The following is a 26063-nucleotide window of genomic DNA, read 5'->3' on the forward strand; positions in this document are numbered from 1 at the left end:
TTTCATCAGGCTAAGCTGCTATATGAATTTGTAACAGGCAATAAAGACAATAATGATAAGATTGAGTCCACCAAAAGTCTTTCTGACCAGATCTTTAGGATTGATTATGAATGGTTTTGTGAACAAGCCTACAAAATACAGCTTCTTCCTCACTCCCTGACAAAGTTATGCTGGGAACATCTTGGTTGAGCTACATAGCAACATTTAGAAGCCAGATAATGTCTCAGGTCATTACAGCTGCAAGAGATATGGTGTCTCCTAGACACTAGCTGAGGAAGTGATGGAGGAATAGCAGCTTTTCTGCTTCCTGTTACATGTCAGCACACCACTCTTCCTTCACCAGCTACAGCCATCACTCATTTCAACAGCAGAGGAACACAACTGTAACCACCTCTCTGCATCCAAGACATTAAGTGTGAAGGCAGAAAGCATAGGTCACATGTTTCTAACTGCTTCCATGGGTGAGCAGTGCACAAAACGTGGACACCATTCTGTCATGCTCTTTTGTTCTACCATGCCAGCACAACTGCTGCCCAAACACACACGGACTATTGAGCAGCCTAAAAACAGAAAGTCTTTATAAATTGTATAAAATTACACATAGCTGTACTTAAAAAAAAATAATAAAATAAAAACACGGTGCTTGCAGTGGCATGCAGAACTGGGAAACTGATAAGCCTTTATGGCAAGTTTTCTCTGTGTAAAAGAAACTTTTCAGAGTTGAAAGTGATTCGCCTTTCTGCTTCACAAATAACCAGGATTCTTTGCACAGAAGAATCTGTGCAAAGATTCTTTTGCACAGTAGGTTTCACAAGTAGGAAACCCTTCACCTCACAGGGACATTCAGAAGGAGCACAGTAGAATGCCTGGTCGGGTGGGAGGCAAAGGTTTATTCCTAAGGTTTTTTCAGTTCTTCCAAAACATAAGTTAACTTCCTTCAAAACCCCAAAGTAAACACACAGGAGGAAGATGTCGGCTTGGAAGCCCAAAGGATACTTATGGCTGAACTAAAAAGAAAAGACTAAAACGGAGTGCTGGCAAATCTTCACATTGCAGTAACAGTATTACCTTTGACTCCCTACCCACATTCCCTCTGAAACCACAGTCCTAGGTATCCTTTACGAAGCTGAAAATTCTTTGGTAATTAAGCCATAGGATTAAGTTAATATCCAGTTCACACTACTGTGTTAATGAATAATTTTGTTCTAGATTAAGTAAGTTATCAGGAAACTATAAAAAATAGCTTAGAGGAATAAGCAGTACACTACATAACTCCTGATACCTCTAGTTGGTCACTATCACAATAGTATTTGTTGATACCGTGAGCTGCAGAGATGACCTAATAGGTATTTTACAGCTCCAGCTTCTTTGGTTCTAAAATTCACAATGCTTCTGATTAGAAAGGATTTGTGCCATGCAAATCAGCTTCTCTTGCTTCAGAAAGCAGAGAGAAGAGGAAATACGGTGATCAGTTTCACAGTACAGTAATTTCTCTCACAGTGTAGCAATTCAGATACAAGAGTTAAGCCCAATTTAGACACTAAAAAAGAAAGAAAAAAAAGAAAAAAGACACAAACAAGAGGAAACATCTTGAACCAGAAACACCCTTTTTAAGTTTTACGCCTTTGTGTCTACGTGTGTGCAGAAGTAGCCACTTCCCAAAATGGTCTGCATTTTCAGACAAGTGATAACATTCTGCCATAAAGCCTTTCACTGCATTTCAGTGTCAGGTGAATTTTTGTTGCCCTGGTTTATTAGGCAGAAGAACTGTACAATGGCTGATACTTGTCTTCACTAGAATGTAAAATGCCCCTCATGTATATCGTAGCTAGAGGTTTTCTTAACTCTCTTTATGAAGGCAGATGAAAGGCCAAAATTGGCTATATTATAGAGATACGTTGCTTGCATTTTAATGTGATTTATATCAAAAGATTATACTTATGGTTGCAATACAGCTTTCTGATTGACACTGTAATCATGTGTCAGATTTGTCACTCAAATAGCATCACTCTGTGCTTCACTTTTCTAAACAGAAGCATCTCTTCAAAACAATGAAGTTCCAAGCAACATGTGCTCTGAGGACCCACGAGAGTGTAAATGTCTAAAGAGAACACTTTCCAGCTTTGTATCTTCTACTGAGCTTGGGGATACACTAGTCATGCAGAAATGTCCTGCCTATAGAATTTTGATAAATAATAAACTATTTGAAACAATTTTATCACTATTTAAATAAAAACTCCAGAAAGAAGATTCAGAGAAGGGTTAAGAGAATGATTTGGACTAAAAAAAAATCATAATGAAGGCACTTTGTTATGAGAGAAGTTATAGTTTATCTCAAGTAAGTCAAACCAGATGGTAACTGCTAACATGTATGCAAGTAATGAATAATACAGAGAACATATAATATGGAACCCAAAAGAATTCTCAGCTCCCTGAACAGGCAGCATTTCAAAAGCAAGAGAAGTAAATGCTTTTTGCAGAACATATGATTAGACAGTGGCAACAGTCCATTGCCACAGAGAGTCTGTGAGGCTAAGAAAATAGGACTTTTTAAAATAGATGGCAAGGCTATTTACGATTATAATAATTAACGCTAGCATTTTTGCAGGGTATGTATTAAAATTTACTTCTTGTAGGTCTTTTGATACTTTCATTATTAGAGACCTGCATTATAAACCAAACCGGATTAATCTGCAATCTTATTACTACATAAATCACCTACTTTCCAGGTAGCGAGCTGGCAGGCTATGATCTTGGATTAAATGTTTCCTTTTTTCACCCAATATGGCAGTTCCATGCACTATTTCAAGTCTTTTCTTTATCAAGAGACATAAAAACCGTACCTATTGCTCACTAAAAGACATAGTTTCTTTTTATTTCAAGTTCTTTACCACTGTTTCTTTGAAACAAAGTTCCAAGATGCCCACTGATTTTGAGAATCAGGAGTCAGTTCAGCCTCTCAAAATCTGTTGTATTTGACCCTATAAATTGCAGTACTTACTTATAAGGGGCTACCACTAGAATTTTGCTATAAAAAAATACCAAGGATATGTTCATTCCTTTGTCAGATGTCTTCCCCCTTACAAATTCTCTTTCTTACTATTCTTGCACATGAGAGTGGATGTTCTGGGTCTGACTGTCCTGTTTTTAGAAGCATATTGGACCAGGCTTAGCTTCAGTTTATTCTGAATGATTCTGAGATGGCATACTTTCAGCAGATTTAAGTATTATTTTCAGAGAACTAAACTTACCCATCCAGACTTCTCCAAACTGACCGGCTCCAAGTTTCTTCACTAATTTAATTGATTCTCGTGGAATTTCCCATGCATCTTTATCCCATGGTTTTTGAGGCTTAGGACTAATACAAGCTTTTTCCAACTTTCTGCATAAGCCATCTGCTTGCTCTGTTTTTCAAAAGAAAAGCAAAACACAAAATCCATCATGCTTCTCTGCCTCAGACATCTCGAAACAAAGAACACTTAATTGCAGATATGCACCAATCAGCTCAAAATCAATTTTTTCATTGGGTGCTCTGATGGACATTAAAAATTTCTATTGTTTTTACATAACTTTAAATCCTTCTGTCATGAAATCTGGTATTCAGAGCTCAAAGACTGATTTAAAAGAGAAGTATGACATGCATCTGATGTAAAAAAGGTTCATGCAATGATCAGATTTTTTTTTTTTTTTAGTACCATTACTGCCAAACAAATAAAACACAAGATCTCATTACTGACAGTATGTTGATGAAGATGCAACTTGGGGTCAGGCTTGGAACCTGTATTATGAATTTGTTATTAACTTCTTTTAGTATGGTTTCAGACATACAGGCACACACAATCATGCAAGCCTAAGTAGGTCACAATTAATTTTTCAGTCATTGAACAGCTGTAACTTAAATACAAACGTAAAATAATTCTCAGGTTTTCAAGCGGTGCCAAAGAACTACCATAGATGTTACAATTCAGAGAAATGTCATGGCTAGGTCCTCATCATGGCTTAAAAAAAACCAAACAACCAGACAAAAACCCTGTCTCACTAAAAGTGTCTTACAGTCTCCATATTTTCAGTTACAAGATAAAAAAATAAATATGTATTTTGGCTCTATTCACCAGGAAGTTGTATATAACGAAAAGTCACTTTTGTAGCTAAGAAGTAGCTGGAAACCTTCCCCCTGCCCCCCGCCCTTTTTTTTGTAATATTGTTACCATTCTATGCAATACAATATTGCTTTCTTTGAAGTCAACTGTTTTTTACTTCCTTCAAAAAGCCATTCACAAAAAAAAAATACAACTAAATATAAATATAATTTTACAAGAAAATAAAAATGCTTCCACATTCATCACCAAATACAAGAAGACATTTATAAGTCTACATAAATAATAAACATTACCTGTTATCATGAGTACAGGTTTACTATCAAATAGAGAATTTATTTATTTATTTACAGTGTAGTCAATTCTCTTCCCTCACTAGTTTCACATCAACATAGCTTTGATGAGACCTTTTATAAAGCTATTTTTTATTTTACAATGATATACAACACATCATAATCAGCCCTAGTGCTGCTTTCTAACATGGTTACTTTGGTTTTAACCAATTTCGCTGTATCTTTGATAACATCCATGTTTGGGTTACTTGGAAAAAAAAAGTTAAAAAGGTCTGAAACAAAACAAGAAAGCATTTATTTTCCTTCACACAAAAAAGGCTGTATTCTATTAGGTAGTTTACTAACTGAATTAACTTACTTTGATAATGTTTGATCATATCATTGATGTTGGGAAAAGTTATTCTTGGAGAGATATAAAATCCTCCATTGTCTAGACTCCTAATTTTGTAGTGCTTAATAACATCACCATTTTGTGGATCATAGTCTCGTATGGACAGAGAATAGCTGCCTGTAAACAAAGAAGGAATGATCATTAACAGATTATAAGTGTTTAGTGTCAAAACAAAAAGGATTTTTTCTGGATAACAAAATTTTCTTTTTAGTTTTTTATTTTTACTCTGCTATTTTCTCAGAAAGTATTTTGCAATCAACACAAGGAAGTTAACCAACAGCTGGTTCTGAACTGATCCCCAAAATGCTTATAGTCAAGACTTTCATTTTCAATCTTTTTCAATACATTTGAGTTCCATAAGCCAGATGGTCCCATGACCAATGTCCACTTCTGCAAAAAGACCCACTGATGTGAGTGGGAAAGCAACTTCACAGTTATCACACTAGTCAGATACAAGCTAAAATTCAAAGATATGCACATCAGAAAAACATCACACTGAATGTCCTCAGCACCCTAACAAAAGAATAGTTTGGAGATGGCTTGGGGCATACAGAAGGAAAAGAAGATCTGCTGGTGCCAGGGACCCTAACCTCAGCAGAGATTTAAGAATAGGCAGCAAAATCTGTCTTAAACTAAAGAGTTCTTCATTTCTCCCACTCGTACTATTCTTGTCCGTTTTCTAAGGACAAGAAACCACTTCAGCCCCTTCTTTCTTCCCACTCACAGATCCAGTGGCAGAAAGGGATAGAAACAAATATTTTGGTGGTGCTTTGCCCTACTCCCAAGCAGGCTATGTTGAATTTTTTTTCAGGGTATAGCAATATGGGCCCATTACAGAGAGCTACCTAATCAAGAGTCTGCAGTATTAGGACCAGGAAAAATTATGCCCATGGAGAGAATAGTCATATGATCAAGATACTGGAAGAGAATTCTCTTGCATTCTATTGAAAACTTCAGCTGAAGAGTCTGGTGCTTTTATTAAACATTTTAGTACAGACAGCTATCTTTGTAGTAGAAATCCTTATCAGAAAGGGTTTTTTTTTTTTTTTAAAAAAAATCAAACTGCAGTGCAGAAGTGTAAATTTTCATCCTGTAGTAAACACATTTTACAACTTGTAATGACAGATATAGGTTCCATAATGAAATACTTTATAAAAAGCAGCACCTTCTATTCACAACTAAAAAAAGTCCTTTATTATAGGAATCACAGGTGTTTGGATGGAAAAAGACTTCCTCATTCACTACCACTTGTCAGTGTAATGGGTCATATTTTTTTTGTTTCTACCTCTGCTTTAAGCGTTAAGCTGTAACTCTCTTCTCTGATTCCCTGGTGATTTGCCCACCCATCTCGCTGCTATGTAACTGCAGTAAATTCAAACAACAGAACACACTGGAATAACTCCATATCCAATGTCACTTGATGCAATTTTGTGAAGATAGATTGTATCTTTTCAAATCTTCTATCAGTCCCAAAGTAATCAATTGCCTACCTTTTAATGTTTCACTTTCTCTGATGAGGAATGCTCCAGGACCATTTCCAGGAGCCAGGAGTTGCCTTTCAGCATCTTTTCGGGTTATATCTTTGAAGAACCATCTGAAAAGTGTTTTGAAGATTAGAATTTTTTCCCTCATCCCCAGAGGATACAACACTATAAAAAAAGACAATTGCCAACATTTAGAGTGTAGAAGAACCTACTCTTCAGTTTCCAAGGTGTTTACTTTTGCTACATAGTTGCTGGGAATGAAGCCTTCTTTTCTTGTTGTGAGAGATTTTGCTCTCCACCATTCTCCTAGCCTGAAAAACAAAAACAACAATAATATTCAAAGTGTGTGAAGGAAAATAATGAAATGTTATTCAGCCGCTGCTGTGCCAAAGGCTCTGTCTGGGCTGGGGAGGAAAATTTTTCTCTGAACTAAAGCCCCCATAGAAGCTGTTGGCTATTTCAGATCAATGTTTTGTCACTCTTACCAAAGGCAACTGTCAAGCCCTACCAGCAACTAGGCATACATCTGTATTTTTACATACAAGGGAACTCTTTTATAATATTAATATACTCACAGTATGAGTATGAAACAAAGAAATTATAAAGGGATTTAGATATGTCCAAAGAAAAACTACAATACAATCAATACTGTCATACTTACTCCTCAGTAACTTTCAATTTTTCTCCTTTTTTGAAGGACAAGTCATCTTCATGAATGCCATCATAAGGATACAAAGCGACCACAATGACTCCATGCTCCTCTATTTCTACAAAGGCAGAAAACAAAAGGAATATTCTCTTATTTCACAAGTTGGTATGGGCCTAACGCACATTAGTAAAATTGTTACGAAAACATACCTTCAGGGATGAATCTCTGTCCTGGTAAAAGTTGTGCTTCTGTATTTGCCTACAACAAAACATGCCTTTAATTAAGCAGTTTCATATCTTTGACATTGTCTTTTTTAGGTGTATGCACATTACAACAAGATATTCTTCAGTTGCTTTAAAATTGTCTTATATATCTTAAATGTCACACTGTTTTCTGACCATTGCTTAAAGTGAATTATAATGCAAACATACAGTAGGTCCCAACTATACTTCGAATTGAGCAGCTCAGAACTCAGGAAGATAGAAAAAGGTGTGTGGAAGTTCATAGCTTTATGGATTTTGCTGAAGAGGCTTTATGCAAAATAATTCAAAAGGACAATTACTGTCCTGATGCTAGTATGAGGAGCTAAAGAACCACACACACAGTTATTTTCTAACATTCTGCAGGACAAAAAGTAATTTAAAAATGATTTTAACAGCACTTGTGATTTGTGTACATTGATTCAGAGTGCACTGAGTCTACAGTCCCAGCTGGTGACACACAACAGAAGGGTGTCACTCACACCAGCAGAGAATATGGCTCCTGATTAAGGAAAGTCAGGAAATGCTGTTTCCTCAACAGAGTAAATACGATGGGGAAAAGGGATACCAGAAAATCTGAAAAATATCAGAATATCAAATATCTTAATACTCTATGGGATTCCCCTCCCAGCATCCTTTCTTTCCAACGCTAGACATCACACAGGGTACTTCCACTGGCTTATTCCTTTTATACCACACTGCTGTTTACCTCAGAACTGCACCCATTCTGTTCCCATTCAGTTCTGGTGAGAGATCAAATTTTGGCTTTCAATGAATAAAATGGAAGAGGACTAGAACTGGTAAAAAGTCTGATACAAAAACCCTATCCTGTTATAAATAGAATAATTCATGTGTGGACCTTTGAGTTATTAAGTAACTGCACTTCAAAAGCAACAGTATATTCCGTACATTGCACACTGGAAATAAAGAAGGGTTATTTCTGTGAAGAAACCTGATGCTTTTCAGCTCTTACAAGCTTAGGAGACAGACTTTTAAAATATTGATGCTTTTTAAAATGTTTCTAAACTACTTCAGATTTTTTGAAATTACCTAGCATTCTTCTACAGATATAGCTATATCTAGAACAAAAATGTCTAAGGATTATTGTTTTTGTGCAGAAGACTATGACAAATATTAACAAAATAATCAAGCAGTAAAGAGACAGATGTTTTAAAAAGTATTTATTCTTTGAGGGTGAATTGCACAACACTAAAAGCCAAATTGTAGACTAATGATCAATTTGAATTTCTTCATGCACGTGTTTCTGATTGAAATTTAAGTTATGCCAGTCATGCTTTGATCTTGCTACTGGAATTCTCCCCTGAAACTATCTACTTACTGGCCTTTGCTGTTTATTGGACGTTGGATCCCTCACATAAATAGTTCGTTCAGTTTTACGTACTGGTTGATTCTTCAAATCTAGCCCATCTCCATGCAGATTCTCTTTCCTTTTTGATTTTATACATCCCATATTTCCTGTTGGAATAAAAAAAGATATTAAACAAAAACATTATACCATAAACCAAGCAGTTTCCCATGCAATCATTTGGTTTATGCAAAAAAAAAAAAAAAAAAAAAAAAAAAAAAAAAAAACTTACTTCCTTTTCACTCACAATAGTTCACAAGCATAACAATTGAATGTTGAGAGCACCAGCTACAAGTTTTTTTTTTTTCCCACTGTAAAGGAAAGAGGTGACTTCTTGTCTCAATTCACAAATGAATTAAATACTACAAAATAATTACATATCAGTTCAATGCTTCCACATTTATCACCTTTTTTTCCTCAAGAAAAACGCCAAAACAAAAAAGTCTTACATCTTACTGATATTTCTGTGAGTTTCAGAACCAATATAAACAAGTCAGCTTACAAATAACTACTCTGATAAAACTTGTTTCAGTATGTCTTAGATAGAAGGTGGTTTTGCAAGATAACACATAGGAAATGTTCCAGAGGCTCTAGCATGGTGACTCTAGAAAACCTTCACTCAAAATATCCAGTTCAAATGGTGGGAATTTTATTCGGAGGTGCCAATGCCTGCATAGCCACACTTTGTTTTATGTATGCCAGTCTAACCGGGAGCTGAGCTTGATACAGATCCCTGTCTCATATGAGGCTGATAACTTGTGCATCCCAGCTCCATGAGACATGCTACTACTGTGGCTCAGCAGTGCATCTCTCCTTCAGATAGGCCTGTTACAACAGTCTAAAACAGTCAATACAGGTACCAGTGATAGTAAATCATCACACAAGTATTTCTCCTCCAATACATTCTAGCAGGATAATCCTACTCTCTGGATGTTCATCCATGCCTAATCAGATGAGATACAGCTGCTACATGACTGGAACCTGACTGCTAATCCCATCATGTAATTATATAGTACTTGAGCAAGCATATACACAACATTATCTCTATATTCTTCCCTCAGAGGATAATAATTATAAGCACTCTTCAAGGAATCTGCTATGAATGCTTTCAAATCCCTTCTTCCTTCCTCTCTCCCTCCTTCAGTTCAGTGCATTCATGCTAGGTTCATCATATTTTCTCTTGCAGACACATGCTCACTCCCCCCTGCCCTAGTTGTCTTTAAAGCCAGTACTTTGAAGAACAATTTAAAACCTAGAATGAGTGCTCGGTGCATATGCAGGCACAGGGAAAACAGCAGTGACCAAAACACAGCCAGACAAACCAAAGCAGATTGTTATGCCCTACACTACATCTCATATTCACCATCATCTCTATGATAATAAAAAGATCATCACAGTAAACAATTAAAGTAGTACAGTTGTCCTTTTGCAGACACAAATGTTTCAGTGGAAAGGTGCCTTACACATTATATTTCTGTAGACACGAGAATAAGTCATGCCAGTGTGGGTCCATATTAAGACTTGTACTTTTGCAGTATTGAAAATGATTATAATACTAATGAATGTTACCGTAACAACAAAACACTCCTTTGTGACAAAATTTCAGCTTCCCACACCACCTTCGTTTAACATCCCATGCTGCTATTGATGAAGCACCACTTAATGAGAAATCCATTGTCCTGTACAGGAGCTGAACTTCTCCTTCTAAACATGTGAGGAGGGGGTCTGCTATCTCCTCCCATTTCTACAAATTATCTGTTACCAACTGCCAATAAATCTTGGATGTCCATGAAACAGGTTCATCAATGCTGCACAGAACCACAATATTGGTTTAAAAGCATCATGAGAACACAGTGCTTCCTTTTTTTTAGTTCAGGAGGGGAAAAAAAAAAAGAAATCACACAGAAAAATCAAGAGGCACTGACTAGGGATCACCACACAACAGAGAAAGAGAATAGTTTCCCATTCTTGTGTATCAATATTTCAACATTTTCACTTACTTATTTGAAGGCATGGAAAGGGACCTTAAACGAGGATCTTCTCTTTGAACCAAAAATCTCTACCTCTTAATTTGCACTAGACAGCCAGGAGCTCAGCATCTACCTACCTGCTGTATCTGCAGAATCAACTATTCAGCCATCTAAGTGCCAACCTTTTTGCTCTTGAATAATCCTGCTTCTACAGAACAAAAGCTAAAGTTAAGGACATGATGTAATTTGATCCAAATTGTCAGCCCAAAATCCCCTTGCCTATTGCTGTTAAGAAATCCTGAAGATACCTTTACATACTGCAACTTGCCCAATGTCAAGGTAAACATTGAGAAAATCATTCTTACTTAGATTTTTTATTATTTTTATTTTTTAACAGATTAAAGCATATCAATAGCTTTAATTTAAGCCTGAGTGAAGTTCTGCCAGTATGCTGCTCAAGGTTAGCGTTGTTTCGTGACAATAGTAACAGCGTATTAGTTATACCAACATGCATGTGCTACGTAATTCTACAAAAGTATACTTGATGCTATGTGATATTACACAGATAAAGTATGTGAAATGTATCACACATGACAGCATCAAAAAAGAAAGAGAAGATCCTGAATCTCTTCGTTCTCATGAAGATGAAAATTCTTAACCCTCACAGAACTGAAGCTACATCCACATTAGCAAATACTAATTTCAATCACCACATATTAAATACTTGATATCACAATAGTGGATTTTAAAATACAAAATGCTACATAATCACCAAAGTTAACTTCATAAACATTTAACCCTAGCAAACATATGATTACCCTCCTCCACACACACACAAGCTTTGAGATATAAAAAGTGCATGCACACCTTTCTTATTTTTTAAGAATACTTGTAAAGGAAAAGCTTAAAAGAAGTTCATTCATGCTTAAATAAAATATCATACTCAGTGTAAAATGTTTATTTGTATAGCTCTCTGTTGCCTTATCACAACGAACATCAAGGAAGTGCTTTGTGTAGATATAAAAGGAAAGAATATGGTAAGCTAAAAGCTATCAGAGTGCAGTATTTTTACATATGGAATTATGTTATTGTTCTTCAGAGATAAAAATAATTTAGAGATTAAAGGAAATGCTCAGTCCCTACTCGAACATTACCCATTCCAACAGTACAATAGAGAAGATACTACTTTTTATCTATACTTTTCATCTATTCTTCTTATCTACAGGTCTAGACACGAGAGACAAACCTTTAATTAAAATAAACTCTATGTGACTTAACAGCTAACTTTTATAAACATATCTAAAAAACAACACATCATCTCTGACTAAAAAACATCACAGTATATTACATGGCTAAAATGTAAAGACATACACTCTCATTAACATCTACAATGCGCTAATAAAAGCCTAACTTCAGGCATTTTTCTAAAAAACAAAGAACTAGCCATAAGAATTATCACAATAAGCCTCTTTAAACAGATTTTTCCATAGACATCAATTTTGAAGTCTACAGAGAACTTAAAATTTTCTACTTGAATCCCTTATTATCTGCCCTTATTTCCCCTTGCTACAGCAGCACTTGGCCTTGACTTCAAAATAGAATAAGATATCAGAAACTAGTGCAACCTACTTTTCAGTTAAAGATACTGTTTATCCAAGATCACTGTTGCCTTATATGCCTGTTGCTATAGTACTAGTAATTTATCTAAGACCTCATACTTGCTGCTTTCAACGGTCAAAGATCTCATGATCACTGACAGCTCATCCACCACTAGTAGCATTTGATGTCTCATTTCCTCCAAGTGCTTATCTTTGGTTTCACCTAAAACTGATGGTATTTTTCATTCTGTTCATGGTCACAACTATTGGCATCCTTATGATTCTGTTACAGGTATTATTTACAGTGCACATCAGAAAATGTTTCCTAAAACAACTTAAAGTATCAGGGCTTTTTCTGAATAAAGCCATGTGTTAATGGAAATGATTCTCAAATTCTCACAGATTTTTCAATGGTTTAGGGCAGCTTTACTTTAATCTTTATAGAAAATGTTAACTTTTGCAATTAACTACAATTGATTATTCACTGGCTGATTTTTAAAAACGGATCAAATAGATTATACATTGTCATTTCCAATAATAAAATAACTTCTTTAAAGAATTAGAACTATATTGTGTATATGCACAACTTTATCTTATTCAATAAATAGACATTTTTCAAAAGGATAGTAATCAAATATACATAACAAACACCAATTCTGTGGGTAGATTAGGCTTTTAGCAGATATATATGTACCTATTTTAATAGGCACATAAAAATAATTTGTATTCAGTTACAAGGTTTATGAGCAGTAAATTCATTTAGCCCACAGAATTTCCATTTTACTGTTTGCCTGCTGCATGACACCTGTGAAATATCATTAAGCAAATACAAAAAAAATTGTTTTTTAGCAGCACAATATCACACAGTAAAGATGCATTTAAAAGTAAAAAGAAAAATCAAGATCCCAAACTATTCTGATAGTTCTGAGGATACTCCTTGGTATCATTTCTCAACTTTCTGTATCAGTACCTTTGCCTGCTGAAGTTTCCCATTCTAGGGAAAAAACAGATGGACAAATCTTAAGTTTGAAGAATGCATTTATCTTAACCTTTATTATTTATTCCCTCTGTATTCTAACCTGCTACCATGACATCATGGTATTTGAGTGTTGCAATGATCTTCTACACTTCTGTTATTGGGAGTATCAGGAGGAATAAATCACCTCTGAGGGGCCTGAGTATACTATATTCACTTCTGATCTATTGTCACATGGTGCAGAACAGCACAGCAACTTCCAGGGAACATGGAGGAGTTTAATCTGAGGTGCGAGAGTTCAGCAAAGGCTTATCTGTACTGTTTTGTGATGATGTGTTATTAGACCAGAGTAAGAGTAACAGTGACAGAAGTAAATTAGCTGCAGTAGGGGTAATGTAGAAGAATTAAACTGGACAGAAGCTGAATAGGAGTGGATTGTTATACACTTGCCTGAAACAATGTGCTGTTTCAAAAATATTCAATTTTGGTTTTATTCAGCCCTGTTTTTATTTTGCAATTCATTGTTAAAATATTTTTTTCGTCTTTCTGTGAGTCCCAACTCCACAGTAATTTTCATTAGTCTCTCACAAACACAGAAATCCTGGGTCAGTTTTCAGTTTGGGCTTGGTATTAGAGACCAATTGGGTGAACATAAGCAGCTTGTTCTTTCTTTGCCTTTCTGCTGAAATGATTATGCATGTATCAGTCAGTCCTAACCAAATATATTTTAATCTCCTCTTTATTTATCTATCTTATCTCTATGGGCCCAGATTACAGCATCTGTATTTTTCCCTAATTTTAATCAATCCCTTATGTGATACAGGGATGCAAACCCAGCAGTCTCTGAAATGTATTTCAAAAGCAGCATGAATAGCCTGAATCTACTCAATGTTTAACTATGACAAAGGCTTGGCCTATGCAGGCTGCCTTTGTTCCTGTGATGCAACAAGCAGTACCTTTCCTAAATCCCAATCCCAATCTTCCAGTTGACAACATTTCTAAAAAATGACAAAAAAATCTGAAATTCTTAAACTGCTTCAATTTTTTTCTGGAAGAAGTTAGACAAAGCTAAAATAATATTTTGAGCAAAGACGACATGCAAATTAACCTGCTGTGTAATCAACAAAGCCCAATTACTACTATAGCAGAAAAGTAGGTAAGAAGTATGTTACTGTGAGATTTCCTCAAACTTGTTCTCATTTAAGTCAAACTCTCAAATTCTCTTTGTTTGTACTTTCTATAAGAGCAAGATAACATGGTTATTAAATTTAACACCCATGATTAGAAGACAAGTCTGAAAAAATTTTTCTGAGAAAGACAGATTCATTCCGAACAGCACAAGCACCTCATGAACTCTAAGCAATTTTATCAAGCTCCATTTACAGAGTAGTTAGTGGATGATGGTGGGGAATAACAAAATATTATTGCTGAAATGGTTTCAGACCTTCACTCCACCTGGGATAGAAAATATCTCCTAATTCCCAGTCTCAAACATGTTTTTGTGCAAATAATGACAATTACCCTAAATAGCTCTTCCTCCTCTCTTAGTGATTAGAAAGAACAGTCACACCTCTTTTGGCCCCTTTTCTGGGTTTTAAAGACCAAGCTCTTTCAGTCTTGTGTTACTTCCACTGTTGATCTCAGAAGCTCTTTTCCACACCCGTTTCAGTTTGAATTCATCCTTCATAAGGATGAAAGACTGTATTTCATCATGTGTTTCATGATGACTTTGAGCCGTGTCTTGCAACAAATAGTATTTCTACTTCCCTGAGTCTACAGAAATACATTGCACAATGGATTCCAGCAATAAATGTCATTCTTACACTTTCATCACGCTGGCCTTCATAATCATCTTGTGATCAACTAAGACATGCAAATTTTCATACAGCTTGGTCTTTGGCTTTGAGTGCTTTAGCAACAAGACTCCTCAATAATTTTTCTTTCATTTTTTAAACCAAATCAGCTAGTGCATTTTTAACTCCAAAACTACTTCCTAAGTATCCTACCTACAGTATTCTTATTAATTATATCAGTCCTCAAAGAATGCTGATTCAGTAACTATTAAATGGAAAAATCTATCACCTACCATATCCAGCAATAACCAGGCCATATCATTATTAGTTGTATTTGTTCCAAGCAATAACAGGAAATCGAAGTATCTATAATAACAGTTTCCATTTTTAAGGAGGTGTCTGAAGGAGGAAAAAGTCCCTTTCTAGGCTAGCAGGAGAAAGAACCAAAGTGCTTCCTTGAAAATATAACATTAAGCAGCTGAGAGTGGTATTGCCATGAGTTTGGGGAAGTGCAGCAGATAGACACTGCTGCTCCATTCAGCTTCTTTCACAGTTCCTTCCTAAGCAATTGTGACTGAGACAAATTCTATTTTTTCCAGGCTATCTCATCTTATTTCTTTATGATTTTCCTGTATCAGTTACAGAAAGCATTACCCTATCAACCTTCAGCAGCACTTCCGCTCCTCATCTTTGGGGCTCTGAATCCTGACATTCACACGCAAATATCTGTCTGAGTGAATTAATTAATATCCTCTTTCTTCTCACCACTCACTCTTCTGCATTCTGGTGTTCTGTTTTCCTTTCCTGTATCAGCCTGCATATTGAAATGAAGGGTGGGACTACTTAACTTTCATGTTTTTTTTTTTTTTAATCAAAAATCAAATTAAAAGGGGGAGGGGAAGGTGAGCTTTCATCTGACTATAATGGGCATGCACCATGTATTACACTGTAGAAAAAAAAATCCCCAAAAGCCGACATAAGGACAGGAAAACTCTGGTGAAATAACAATCTGGAGATGCTGGAGAATACACTTCTCCTTGCTCCCCCTTCTCCTCTTTTTTTCAAGCTTATCAATACAGGCATTTTAGCTACAAAATAGTTTATATAAACTAATGTAAATAGAAAATACATACTACTACACTAAATAGAAAATAAATCATTTAAGTTATTTTATCTCAGTCTTCCAAGTACGAAGTGATCAAATACAGCTACATAGAAATTAGATGTGGTCAGGTAAGCTTTGAGGATTACGTATTGCTCTTCACAGTCTTTGAAACAGTCTTCACGGACTGCTTTGGTAAAGCTAGCTGTATTGTTTCAGGTAACAGTTCGCTGTACTCAGATGATATTAGTCCACAGTCCAACCTTTGTCTGTCTAGTCTTTAAGTCTCTGGAAAGTGGAAAACTTTATTCAGTGCTCAGCTAAATGATACCTGATCTTTGTTGAAATTCATAAAAGATACCATAGTAGACAGGTAATAAACATCATCATAACTGACCACATAAAAGGTAGCTCTAACAAGGACTAGGGGAAAAAGAAAGAGAAAAAAAACTCCAAACCCACCTTACTCAAGAAATTGCCTTTTATTTTATACAAATCCACCATGGTTTTGCATATATTTGTTAGAAGCTTGGTTTCATACAGGTATTTTGTCTGTCATTAAAAAAAAAAAAAAAAAAAAAAAAAAAAAAAAAGTAGGAACACTGAAAAGAGTTAATGGCATCATGGTAACACAGTAATATTATTAAGCTTGTAAAAGGGTGAAAATAAAATTCTGAAGCAAAACGTTGCTTTGAAGTGAAGAATAACATAATGTATATTAAATTCTGATTCTTTTTCTTGCTTTCTAAATTGACTAAAAATATCAAAACCCAAAAAGTTAACCCACACAAGATTGTAAATTTTGTTAACATTGCATAATAGACTGTATGTATTATAAAAATGTTCCAGTTTCATGTAGTTAGTATTTTTGGCAATGATTTTAAACTGAGTCTTACATTAAGCTAACATCTGCTTTCTGACCTTATAACACTCACTCCATTCTATTACAATCATTTGCCTGAACTGCATCCTTGCAAATTTTGAATCAATATCAACAATGAATTAATTCATTTTGCCAGCCCTACGGCAACTGCATCTTCCATTTCCTCAACTTTTTTCCACTGTACTTTATCTTTTGAAGATAAGGGGAAAGGTCAAATAACATCTTAATTTGTCATAGCAAATACTTTTACCAAAATCTTCAAACCAAAGAAATACAAAATGGAACAGAGAAAAACCGTACCAACACGTTAACCAACTTATACTGAAGGTTCCCAAACACTTTACGACTTAAGTGTCATGCAAACTATAGGTTAAAATGTCATTTTCTTTATTATTAAAAAACTCAGTAATGACAAACAGCAACTCCATATAACCAAGTCTCCATTTACAGCTGAAAGTCTGGCCAAATCATTACATTAAAGAGCATCAAAAAACTTTCCCTAAATGTTAGCAAGTGTTCCACTCCAGCTGACAAACACAAAGGAATATGTCTGCACTCCAATCTGAGGGTATCTATAATTTATGTATACTGTTTTTTCACCTTTAAACATACCTCTTTGTATGAGAATAGCAGCGTAGCTAAGTTTCAATTGTCTAGTATTTGTCTTGCGTTTTGTATGTATCAGTGTCTACTAATAGTAGTAAGATCTTTCCCCCTTTCCTTTTTCATGACTAAAGTAATCAGCATAGCATAAGAAAACAAGGAACTACCCTTAAAAATGACAACATCTTGGCGTAAGATCCAGCAGTAGCCCAAATGACAGTATGGAAATCCATGGATCTTCATAACAAGTCATACACCAGAAGGATGGAAAAACAAACTTTATACAGTCTCTTTCAAGAACACATTTTGAGCAGCTGCAGCATATCACACAGCTGTGTAAGCCCCCCTTCTGGGCTTTGCCCAATTTACAAATCTACAACCTATCCTTCCCTAATCCCAATATTACTTACCTGTCTCCTTGGTCTCTCTTTCTCCCTCACACTCATACACTTCACCTCCCAATGACTAGTTTACATACACAGTGGTTTTACTCAAATATTGTGGATTCCAACACACCTGCTAATATATTTGGAAACAAGAGCATAACCAGCAAACAAATTATAGAATAAAAAGTTGCACTGCATCAGTTACTTTGTCATAGCAGACACCTGCATTTACTTTGTGATACATAAGAGAGAAATTATAGGTAGCTTCTCCCTGTTCCACGGAGCCTCAGATGAACAGATGGGAGAAAAGGAGTAGCTTTCTAAGGTTAGCGAACTTGGGGCCAGTTAAATTGTCTTTCTAATATCACTATCTGGCTATATCCCAAATATTTCCAAGTGAAATCTGTCACTCTGTCTACCCTCTCTTGAAGGAGCATAGGTAGGTATATTTGCAGGTAGCAGATAATACCTGAAAACTATCATCTTATTATAATAATGCTGTCCAATGCTCAACCTCCACATGTCTTGAGGAAAGCATAAATATGACTTTTGTTATGGAGACTCCTTAATGACCAATATCACTAAGGGAAAGTGACGGTTATTTACGAATAGGCCCCCAAACTGGTTAGGGATGTTGTTGACAATATCTTTTCCAGATATGATGTTATGCTTTGAGATGTACATGTAATTCAATTCACACTGATAACAGAGGACTCAAAGATCATGAAATTATCACAACACCTCAATGAAAACATGAGGAAGGACAGCCAGTTCACAGCCAACAAGCACTATAAAGGCTTTTATAGTGGCCTCATGGAAAGTGTACCACTTCTCCTTTGGGTTTATCTTCTGTTTTCAGGTGCATTTAGTGAAATAAACAAACATAAACAACATAACAAATAACAACATAATAAACATAAACATAGAAAATTATATATTACTATAAATAACTATAAAAATATACATTATACATTTTAGTGAAATAAATACATCACCACTATGTAGGAATTCACTAAAGAAAAATAAAGAGCTGGATCATCTGTGCATATTAGATTTTTTTCTCTCAGACTCAGGTAACTATCTCCATGGAATAAGTCATACTGCTACATTTCTTGCCTATTTTTATGCATTTTATAATCCACTTTCAACATTGATGCAATGGTTGTGATCAAATTAGTGCAAAATGACTTCTACATGAATAGGTCTTAGCTCCATACTAGCCTGGTCACTTTCTAATGCATATTACTTTTATAGTACATTGTATTTACCTCCCTACTCCATTATTCAGAGGTCTTCTTATCTGCTGTCATCTCCATGTTTAAATGCTGACACATGTTCATGACCAAACTTGTGAAACACACCATTCTTGTTATAACAGTATTATACTATGCCTTAAGCACCTGTCTAAAGCTGCCTAGAGCACTAAATTTCACAAATACCTCACAAGAGAAAATCAGACTTTTTATCCTCTTCAAAAGGAATATATAGTTCAGCTGCAAAGAAAGTTACTTCTCCAATAGCCTGTTTTGTGTTTTGTTAGCTGTACTGCTCTGAGCATTAGATATGCACAGATCAACTCTTCTGAAGCACAAGTATTGAAACACAAGCCACTGCAGTGGGATATGTAATGTGAATCTAAGACTGAGCTTTACATTATATGAAAATTTGAGGTTAAATCATTCATGCTGATGTGGGGAACATGCTTACTCAAGTTCCAGTTCTTCCTGTAACTTTGTGAACTTTGGACAACTTTTGTTAAGTTGCAAGAGGAAATTGCAAGAGTTCTTTAAAATCAGACTGTGTTAAGAATCCAGAGTCAGTAAATTACCCTAGCGGAAATGAAGTCTTGTGCTATTTAACCTTTTCAGTGATATCACGGAGACTTTCAGCACTAACTGTATAAGCATGTATGTTAGGAACCACCTGATTTTATTCTCACTGATGTAAGTAGCAGAATCTTCCTTAACTTTAGGAGTGTAAGATTGTACACTATGTTCTGGCACTTTAGAGTCCTATTTATGACTTGTTTAATTTTAAGCTCTGTGTTAATTAGATGAGCATGAATTTAAAACATTCACGTTCCAATTGATTTCTTGCCCAGCTGTAGCTAAGCAATTGTTGCAACTAGAACACTCTGGAAACTCTCTTTTGAGAGAGGATGGTGAATAACTGGCATCACAGTCCACTTGTTTTCATTCTTCCCTTGAGAAAGATCATCTGCTAAGACATATATGCATTTAAAATCCGAAGTCTCTATTCCTTAGAGCAACATTTGAACCAGAAACAGTTCCCCAAAGCACTGTATCAGCAGCTATACAAGAAATAACTTGATTAAAGTCTTTTTGTATTTGACATAAATTACTCTATACTAAATGAAGGTTCTGAGTGGAGGACTGCACCTTGAAACAAGACTTCAAGAAGCATGCTGCATTTGCTTAATGTGTTGTCTTTTTTTTCATTTTCAGAAACAGATTAATACTTAGACTTTCTTGCTACAATTTTGGCTATGCCTTGACCTCTCTTGTTTTCTTGCTCAAAAAACAGTAAACATTTCTCTTTTTTTAAGGTATCATCATTAGTGGATTGCAGAGCATTCATTTTTTTGTGTTGGCTCCAGCCCTGCTGAACGGTCAAGAGCCTAGTAATTCATCACAGATGCAGACCTATTACTATCACAGCCCTTCTACTGAGTCAGATTCTGATCCTATAACTGACTGCATGCAACCCCTGCACTTACAGGAGCTCTATAGACTTTGACAGACCTGGGCAAGGACTCCTAAAACAAAAGTGCAGGACACAGACCTTAATGAGTAGGACAGCATATATGGTGCTGGCAGATTCAGACTCATGGTAAACTAGAAGTTTATGACAAGATTTATTTTTGTATTTATACTGCAGATTGCAAGGATTTTACAGCACTCTTTTTATGATCATACTGTTTGCTCATTAAAATTTGAAACCTTTATAATTTCAGATATCAAAGGTATGGCTTGTAATCAAGCTATATGATTATACCGTACCAAACAAAACCCTCTTAAACTGTGTGCAGGCTCCATTGCTCATAGGTGATTTTTGTACCTAGCTAACTTTCCAAGCAAGAAGTAAATCAGTCTTCAGGATAGTTACTGAATTTGTTTCAGGAGACTGTAATAACTCCACATCATGTGGAGTTAATAATGACCCATCATGTGAATCCCATGGAATGAAGTGTTGTGTAGTAAAGACATCGGAAAAACTAGTAGTACTGCTTCATTATTGGGCGCACACAAGAAGTTCTCAGGACATCATAAACCATACAAGAAAAGGTGGACAGGGGAAGCTTGAAGATCTTGAAAGATCAACATTGGGGCTGTTGCAAGGAAGTAAATGCAGACAGAAAAAAGTATCAGAGAAACAATGGATAAAATAATCCAATAAGAACTCAAAGAGAGACAACTAATGGGTAGAGAAAATTCCAGTCTCTAGGGAAGCATATTTTCTCAATGAGCAAGGCAAGACACAGAATACTTAATAAACGTAATATAGTTACATCACTGAAACTGTTTTCTGTTCTCAAAGAAGCAATGACTTTCCTGTGCCTTACTATACTCAATGTCTTACTGTTTTTGCTTTTATCACAGGAGCAAAGAAAAGGACTTCTTCTTTCAAACATAGCAAGAGAGGACTTATGCTGTACATAAATATATTACAGAAAAGAATATCTGATTCAAATAAGCTATTCTAATGATGAATTTTGCATTTATATCCAATGCTCTCAGAATTTCTAAATGTTCTATCTAGAGCAGAAACCTCTCACTTGAAGCACCTTTCTCCTACTAATCTGCAGCACCAGTCAAGTCTCTTTTCTGCTGGTAACTGCTCTGCTGGCAATTGGTTCTACAAAGCTGCTGCTGTCTTCTCAGTGCTAACTTTCTTAAGTTTCACTTTCTTAAGTTTCTCTTCAGGGGACAAAGCGTTTGGGGCATGTTGACATGAGGGAGAACGGCACAGAAATCCTGGAACTAGAGCTGTTGTCTTAGCACCAAACACCCACATTACCAACCCTTGCTTTCTTCTTCACAGGCCAGCACTCATGCTGGTGTGTCCACATCATACTCCACTGAACCAGATAGATTTACAAAAAAGTCAGTATTGGCTTGAAAACTCTCCACATATGCCACTGCACACGACAGAAACACCTGCTGCATACGAGAGAAACAAAATCTGACCAGAACAACAGTTAGAGGCAACATCACAGAATGGAAAAACAAAGGGATAGCAGACAATGCACTCTCTTAATTTTCAAGATAGATACTAACTTATTTTCTGAAAGGTTGAAGGACACCAGTTTAAAATTAAATGTGATAAACAGTGATACAGTTGACTCTAAAGATAGATTATACCTACACATAATATATACTCCAGTTAGAAATGTTTTACTGGCTGTCTATAAAGTTGCCTTTTAAGGAAGCACAATCTCCTCAAAACACTGTGAATACCATGTTAGTATTGTAAGATTGTTAGGCTAGAGAACTTCATACCTCTACAAGAGGCTAGGGGCACATATTGCTGGGCACATGTTCCCTGAAAAAAGTAGTACAATGATACTACAAAAGACAAGTATCTTATTAAAGTAGTTTATTGAAGCTTATTTTGTGGAAGGGGAAAAAAGAAAAGTTGCTGTGCAGAGATCCAAAATGAGAGATGAGGTAAATAGCTTATATCATAGACAGACCTTAAGACAAATCTGGAGACAAGGAAACAACAGAATGTCATTGTTGAAATAAAAGAATGATGGGAGAAGAAAAAAAGGAAATAGTAGTAGGAAGGGACCACTGCTACAGTGGGATAAAGGTTGAAATATGGATTTTTCTAGGAAATAGAAAAACAGAAAATATAGCACATTAATGTTAATGAAAACATTCAAAGCAGTGCAGCTTTTCAACCACTCTGATGAGTGTCATGGTAGAGGGATTGGAAGTGCTACCAAGCAAATTGCGAGATTTTCAAGAAAAAAGCAAATTCTCCTAGTCAGGCCTTGTGAGAATACTGCTGTCCACTGCCTGCCCAGCAGAAACACAATTGGACAGGCCATCTACATGCCAAGAAAAATGAGCTTAGCATTCACCTTAATATGTCCCAATGTGTCTTCACTGGCATCTGGGTAGCTGTTTCAGTATCTCTCTCAGCTAGTGCAAGTACAACTGGAAATCAGTGAGAGCACAAAGACCTTGCAGAACAGAAAGAGGAAGACAAAGTGCCATACTTGCAATAAAGCTGGAGAGTTGCTTAAAAAATAAAATTTCCCTACCCTTCTCATGGGCTGTAACACTTCTCTCTACCCTTTGTAGAGTTTAGCAGATCTTTTGCAATGGTAGGTCTGTAGTTATAATCTACTCGGAATCTTATTTGTATGCTCTGCTACCCATAACTGCACATTCAAATGACTCTTGCAATGTATTTTGAACACGTTGAACCCAGAACATCCAGCATAGGATTTCCTCTTCCCCTGCCCATCCCCTTCCTGAGTATTTACCAAAAACTTTCATTTCCTCAGTGGCACAGACACCAGTTCTGGCAATTGCTTAACTAGGTTCTCCAGCTCCTATCTTCCCGCATCTGAATCACAGCTACTTTAGGACATTCAGCACCTTACTGGACAGTTTTAGAAATCACATCAAGCCACACAGTAGGCCTGGGGCTTGCCCTAGAGAAAAACAGTTTCTATCCACTGAGTCGAATGAACATAAGCCTCATGATGCTGGATACCAAAGCAGGAAATTTGCATAAATATAATAGATACACTACTTTTAACATCTTTTCCCACTTGGTTGATACTACTGGGAAATATCACCTTTGTCAAGGCAGAGGGGGGAAAAAAAAGACATAAGAAAGGTCTACACATTTATAAATAATATCACCATTATATAGAAGTTTATTAAACATACTCATATCTTCTAACATTCATTTATTGGAAGCCCCTAGTGTAGTTATATATGGGAAGAACAAACCTGTTCATCAGCCAAACATACTTCTGCATTAACTCCTGTAATATCATATTATTTGAATTTATGTCCAAGGAAAATTCTGAATATAAAATATCACCAAAAAATCATCAAAATGGTTTGTATACAAATAGCTGTCCAAACTAATGAAGGAGAGATGAAAAATAAGGCAATATATATTTTATATAGTATATATTAAGTACATTTCCCACAACAGAAAACTCACTTAACAGACTATTTTGTTGTTGACAAAGTTCTTTACTGGTTTAAGAGAAAGCAATTTCAGGGAGTAGTTAAGAACATATTTCTGAAAGTCCCTTCCCTCTAAACTTTTATCATCTCTGGCTTTAAGTAGTCTTATAAAATAGAGGAGATTGCAGAAAACACAATTCTAGAAAAGTAGTTGTGTCCCATACTTTAATCCCTAGAGTGAGTTATCAAATTCTTTAGTCTGAGATCATGCAATTTGCTATCCTAGGTACTTTCAAGAAATGGCTAAATCACAAGAACATGCAGAGTAAAGGCAGACCTTCACAAAGCAACTAAGTATCAAAATTTTCAACTACAATTTAGACAGGAAAAACTAGTCTCAGGCTACATACCACAAAGACCATAAAGGAAGAAGGACACATTGCTTAGACTGTTTATCATTTTAATACTTTGAACTGAAGTGAGATAGTATGTCACACAAGCACAGGAACAAACTGTAGATACTTAAGATGCCAGCAGTTGAAAAAGATATATAATGTTGCCCTAAAGGATAGCAAGTATTATGTTTCCCTAAGAAAATTCGCTCTTTCCCTAAGAACTGGCAGCTACTCATTCTCCTCTTCATCTGTACCTGTTTTTCTCCTCTCCCCGGCAAAGCGTTTCTTTCAAAATATCATCTTGGTTCTGATATTCAGCTGACAGAACTAACTAATCTATTTATTCCCTATGAGCAATTCTTTAGGGTGCACAACAAATACAGGTGTTTCACGAATATTTGGAGCAAATATTTCCAACACAAGATGAATGCTGCCTTTACATTTTGTTCTATAGAGCCACATTTTCAGGAAAGATGCTGAGGACTACCATGACTAACCCAGTCCTGGAAATTACCATATTTGATAATAAAGTCAACAGGAAGTATATCTGAATCAAGCAAAAATAAATAAGAAAGTACAGTCTGCTCCCATCCTTCTCTGAAGCACAATTACCATTTAAATCTAAACTAAAAACATTTAGATTGACAGTTATATTCTACTTACCATTTTATTAGTAGGAATTAAATTTCCTAAGAAGTGATTACAGTTATTCATAGTATAGCTGTGTCCTATCCTTGTTTTCTTTACTTAAGATTGTTTTCATACAAATGCAATTTTATAATGTCCATTTGCATAGCTTGTTTAGTCAAGGCTTGGTAAGTCTCAAGTCCTTATATCTATACTGTCTTTAGTAGTCATACACTCGTATGCAAGAGAGGACACACATAGAGGGAAGGAGGTCATTGACAGGAGTAGGAATATGGTCAGCAAGAAGAAAATCCTAATTTTCAGATGAACTACTGTTGCTTCTCAGAATGAACCTGTTCTTCTTAGAGATAAAAATCCTTTAAAGGTAAAATAACAATTAATACTACTTAATAAAGTCACATAGTTTTCTTTAATTACATTTACACACCAAGCTTAATGGCTTGAGAAGAAAGTATCCCCTAATACACATGAAGTGAATGCAACTCTAAGAATCCCAGCCAAGGGATTCTCTCATTGCTTGCATTATCACACAATGTCTTGCATTCTTCAGACGTTACTGATACTTGTAGAAATACAACTCTGTTTACAGTCATGTTACCACAGGCAGAAAGCTAGGAGTTCTATTCTACAGCTAACTTCTTTTTTTGTTTAAACCTTCACACTATTCCTCGACTGATTTTTTCATCCACTTTTGTAATAGCAGCATCCACCCCAATGGTAAAACTGACTCCATATATCCCTGATCACAAAGAACGAATTCATGCCTGCTGTACACTCAGAAAATGCACATATGAAAAGGAGGAAAAAAACCATCTCCTTCTCAGACCACCTAACCTTTTGACAAAAATAAAAATTGGTGCATGGCCAATACCTTACCATACAAAAAACTCAAAAGACACCCACTGAGATTCCAAACAACATGAGAAGTAGAGAGGCAGACAGCTCCTTTTCATCATGGAGATGTAATCATATCTGAGATTAAATACTGCAATA

General features: G+C 35.8%; 1 protein-coding gene across 3 annotated transcripts in view; it reads right to left on the reverse strand.

Moving 5' to 3' along the window:
* Positions 1 to 26063, reverse strand: part of LYN (LYN proto-oncogene, Src family tyrosine kinase) — a 52103-nt gene that overhangs the window by 23184 nt on the left and 2856 nt on the right. For 2 of the 3 annotated variants that reach the window (XM_062570357.1, XM_062570355.1), the window contains exons 2-8: positions 8514 to 8650; positions 7124 to 7172; positions 6927 to 7032; positions 6478 to 6576; positions 6272 to 6375; positions 4749 to 4898; positions 3252 to 3404 (exon numbers count right to left, since the gene is read on the reverse strand). In XM_062570357.1, coding sequence (XP_062426341.1) covers positions 3252 to 3404; positions 4749 to 4898; positions 6272 to 6375; positions 6478 to 6576; positions 6927 to 7032; positions 7124 to 7172; positions 8514 to 8645 — 793 coding nt within the window. In that variant the 5' untranslated portion in view covers positions 8646 to 8650. The remainder of the gene's footprint in view (positions 1 to 3251; positions 3405 to 4748; positions 4899 to 6271; positions 6376 to 6477; positions 6577 to 6926; positions 7033 to 7123; positions 7173 to 8513; positions 8651 to 26063) is intronic. The other variant, XM_062570356.1, reaches the window with a different exon arrangement.

This window comes from Rhea pennata, chromosome 2 (assembly GCF_028389875.1).
Source record: "Rhea pennata isolate bPtePen1 chromosome 2, bPtePen1.pri, whole genome shotgun sequence".
NCBI classification, from domain to species: domain Eukaryota; kingdom Metazoa; phylum Chordata; class Aves; order Rheiformes; family Rheidae; genus Rhea; species Rhea pennata.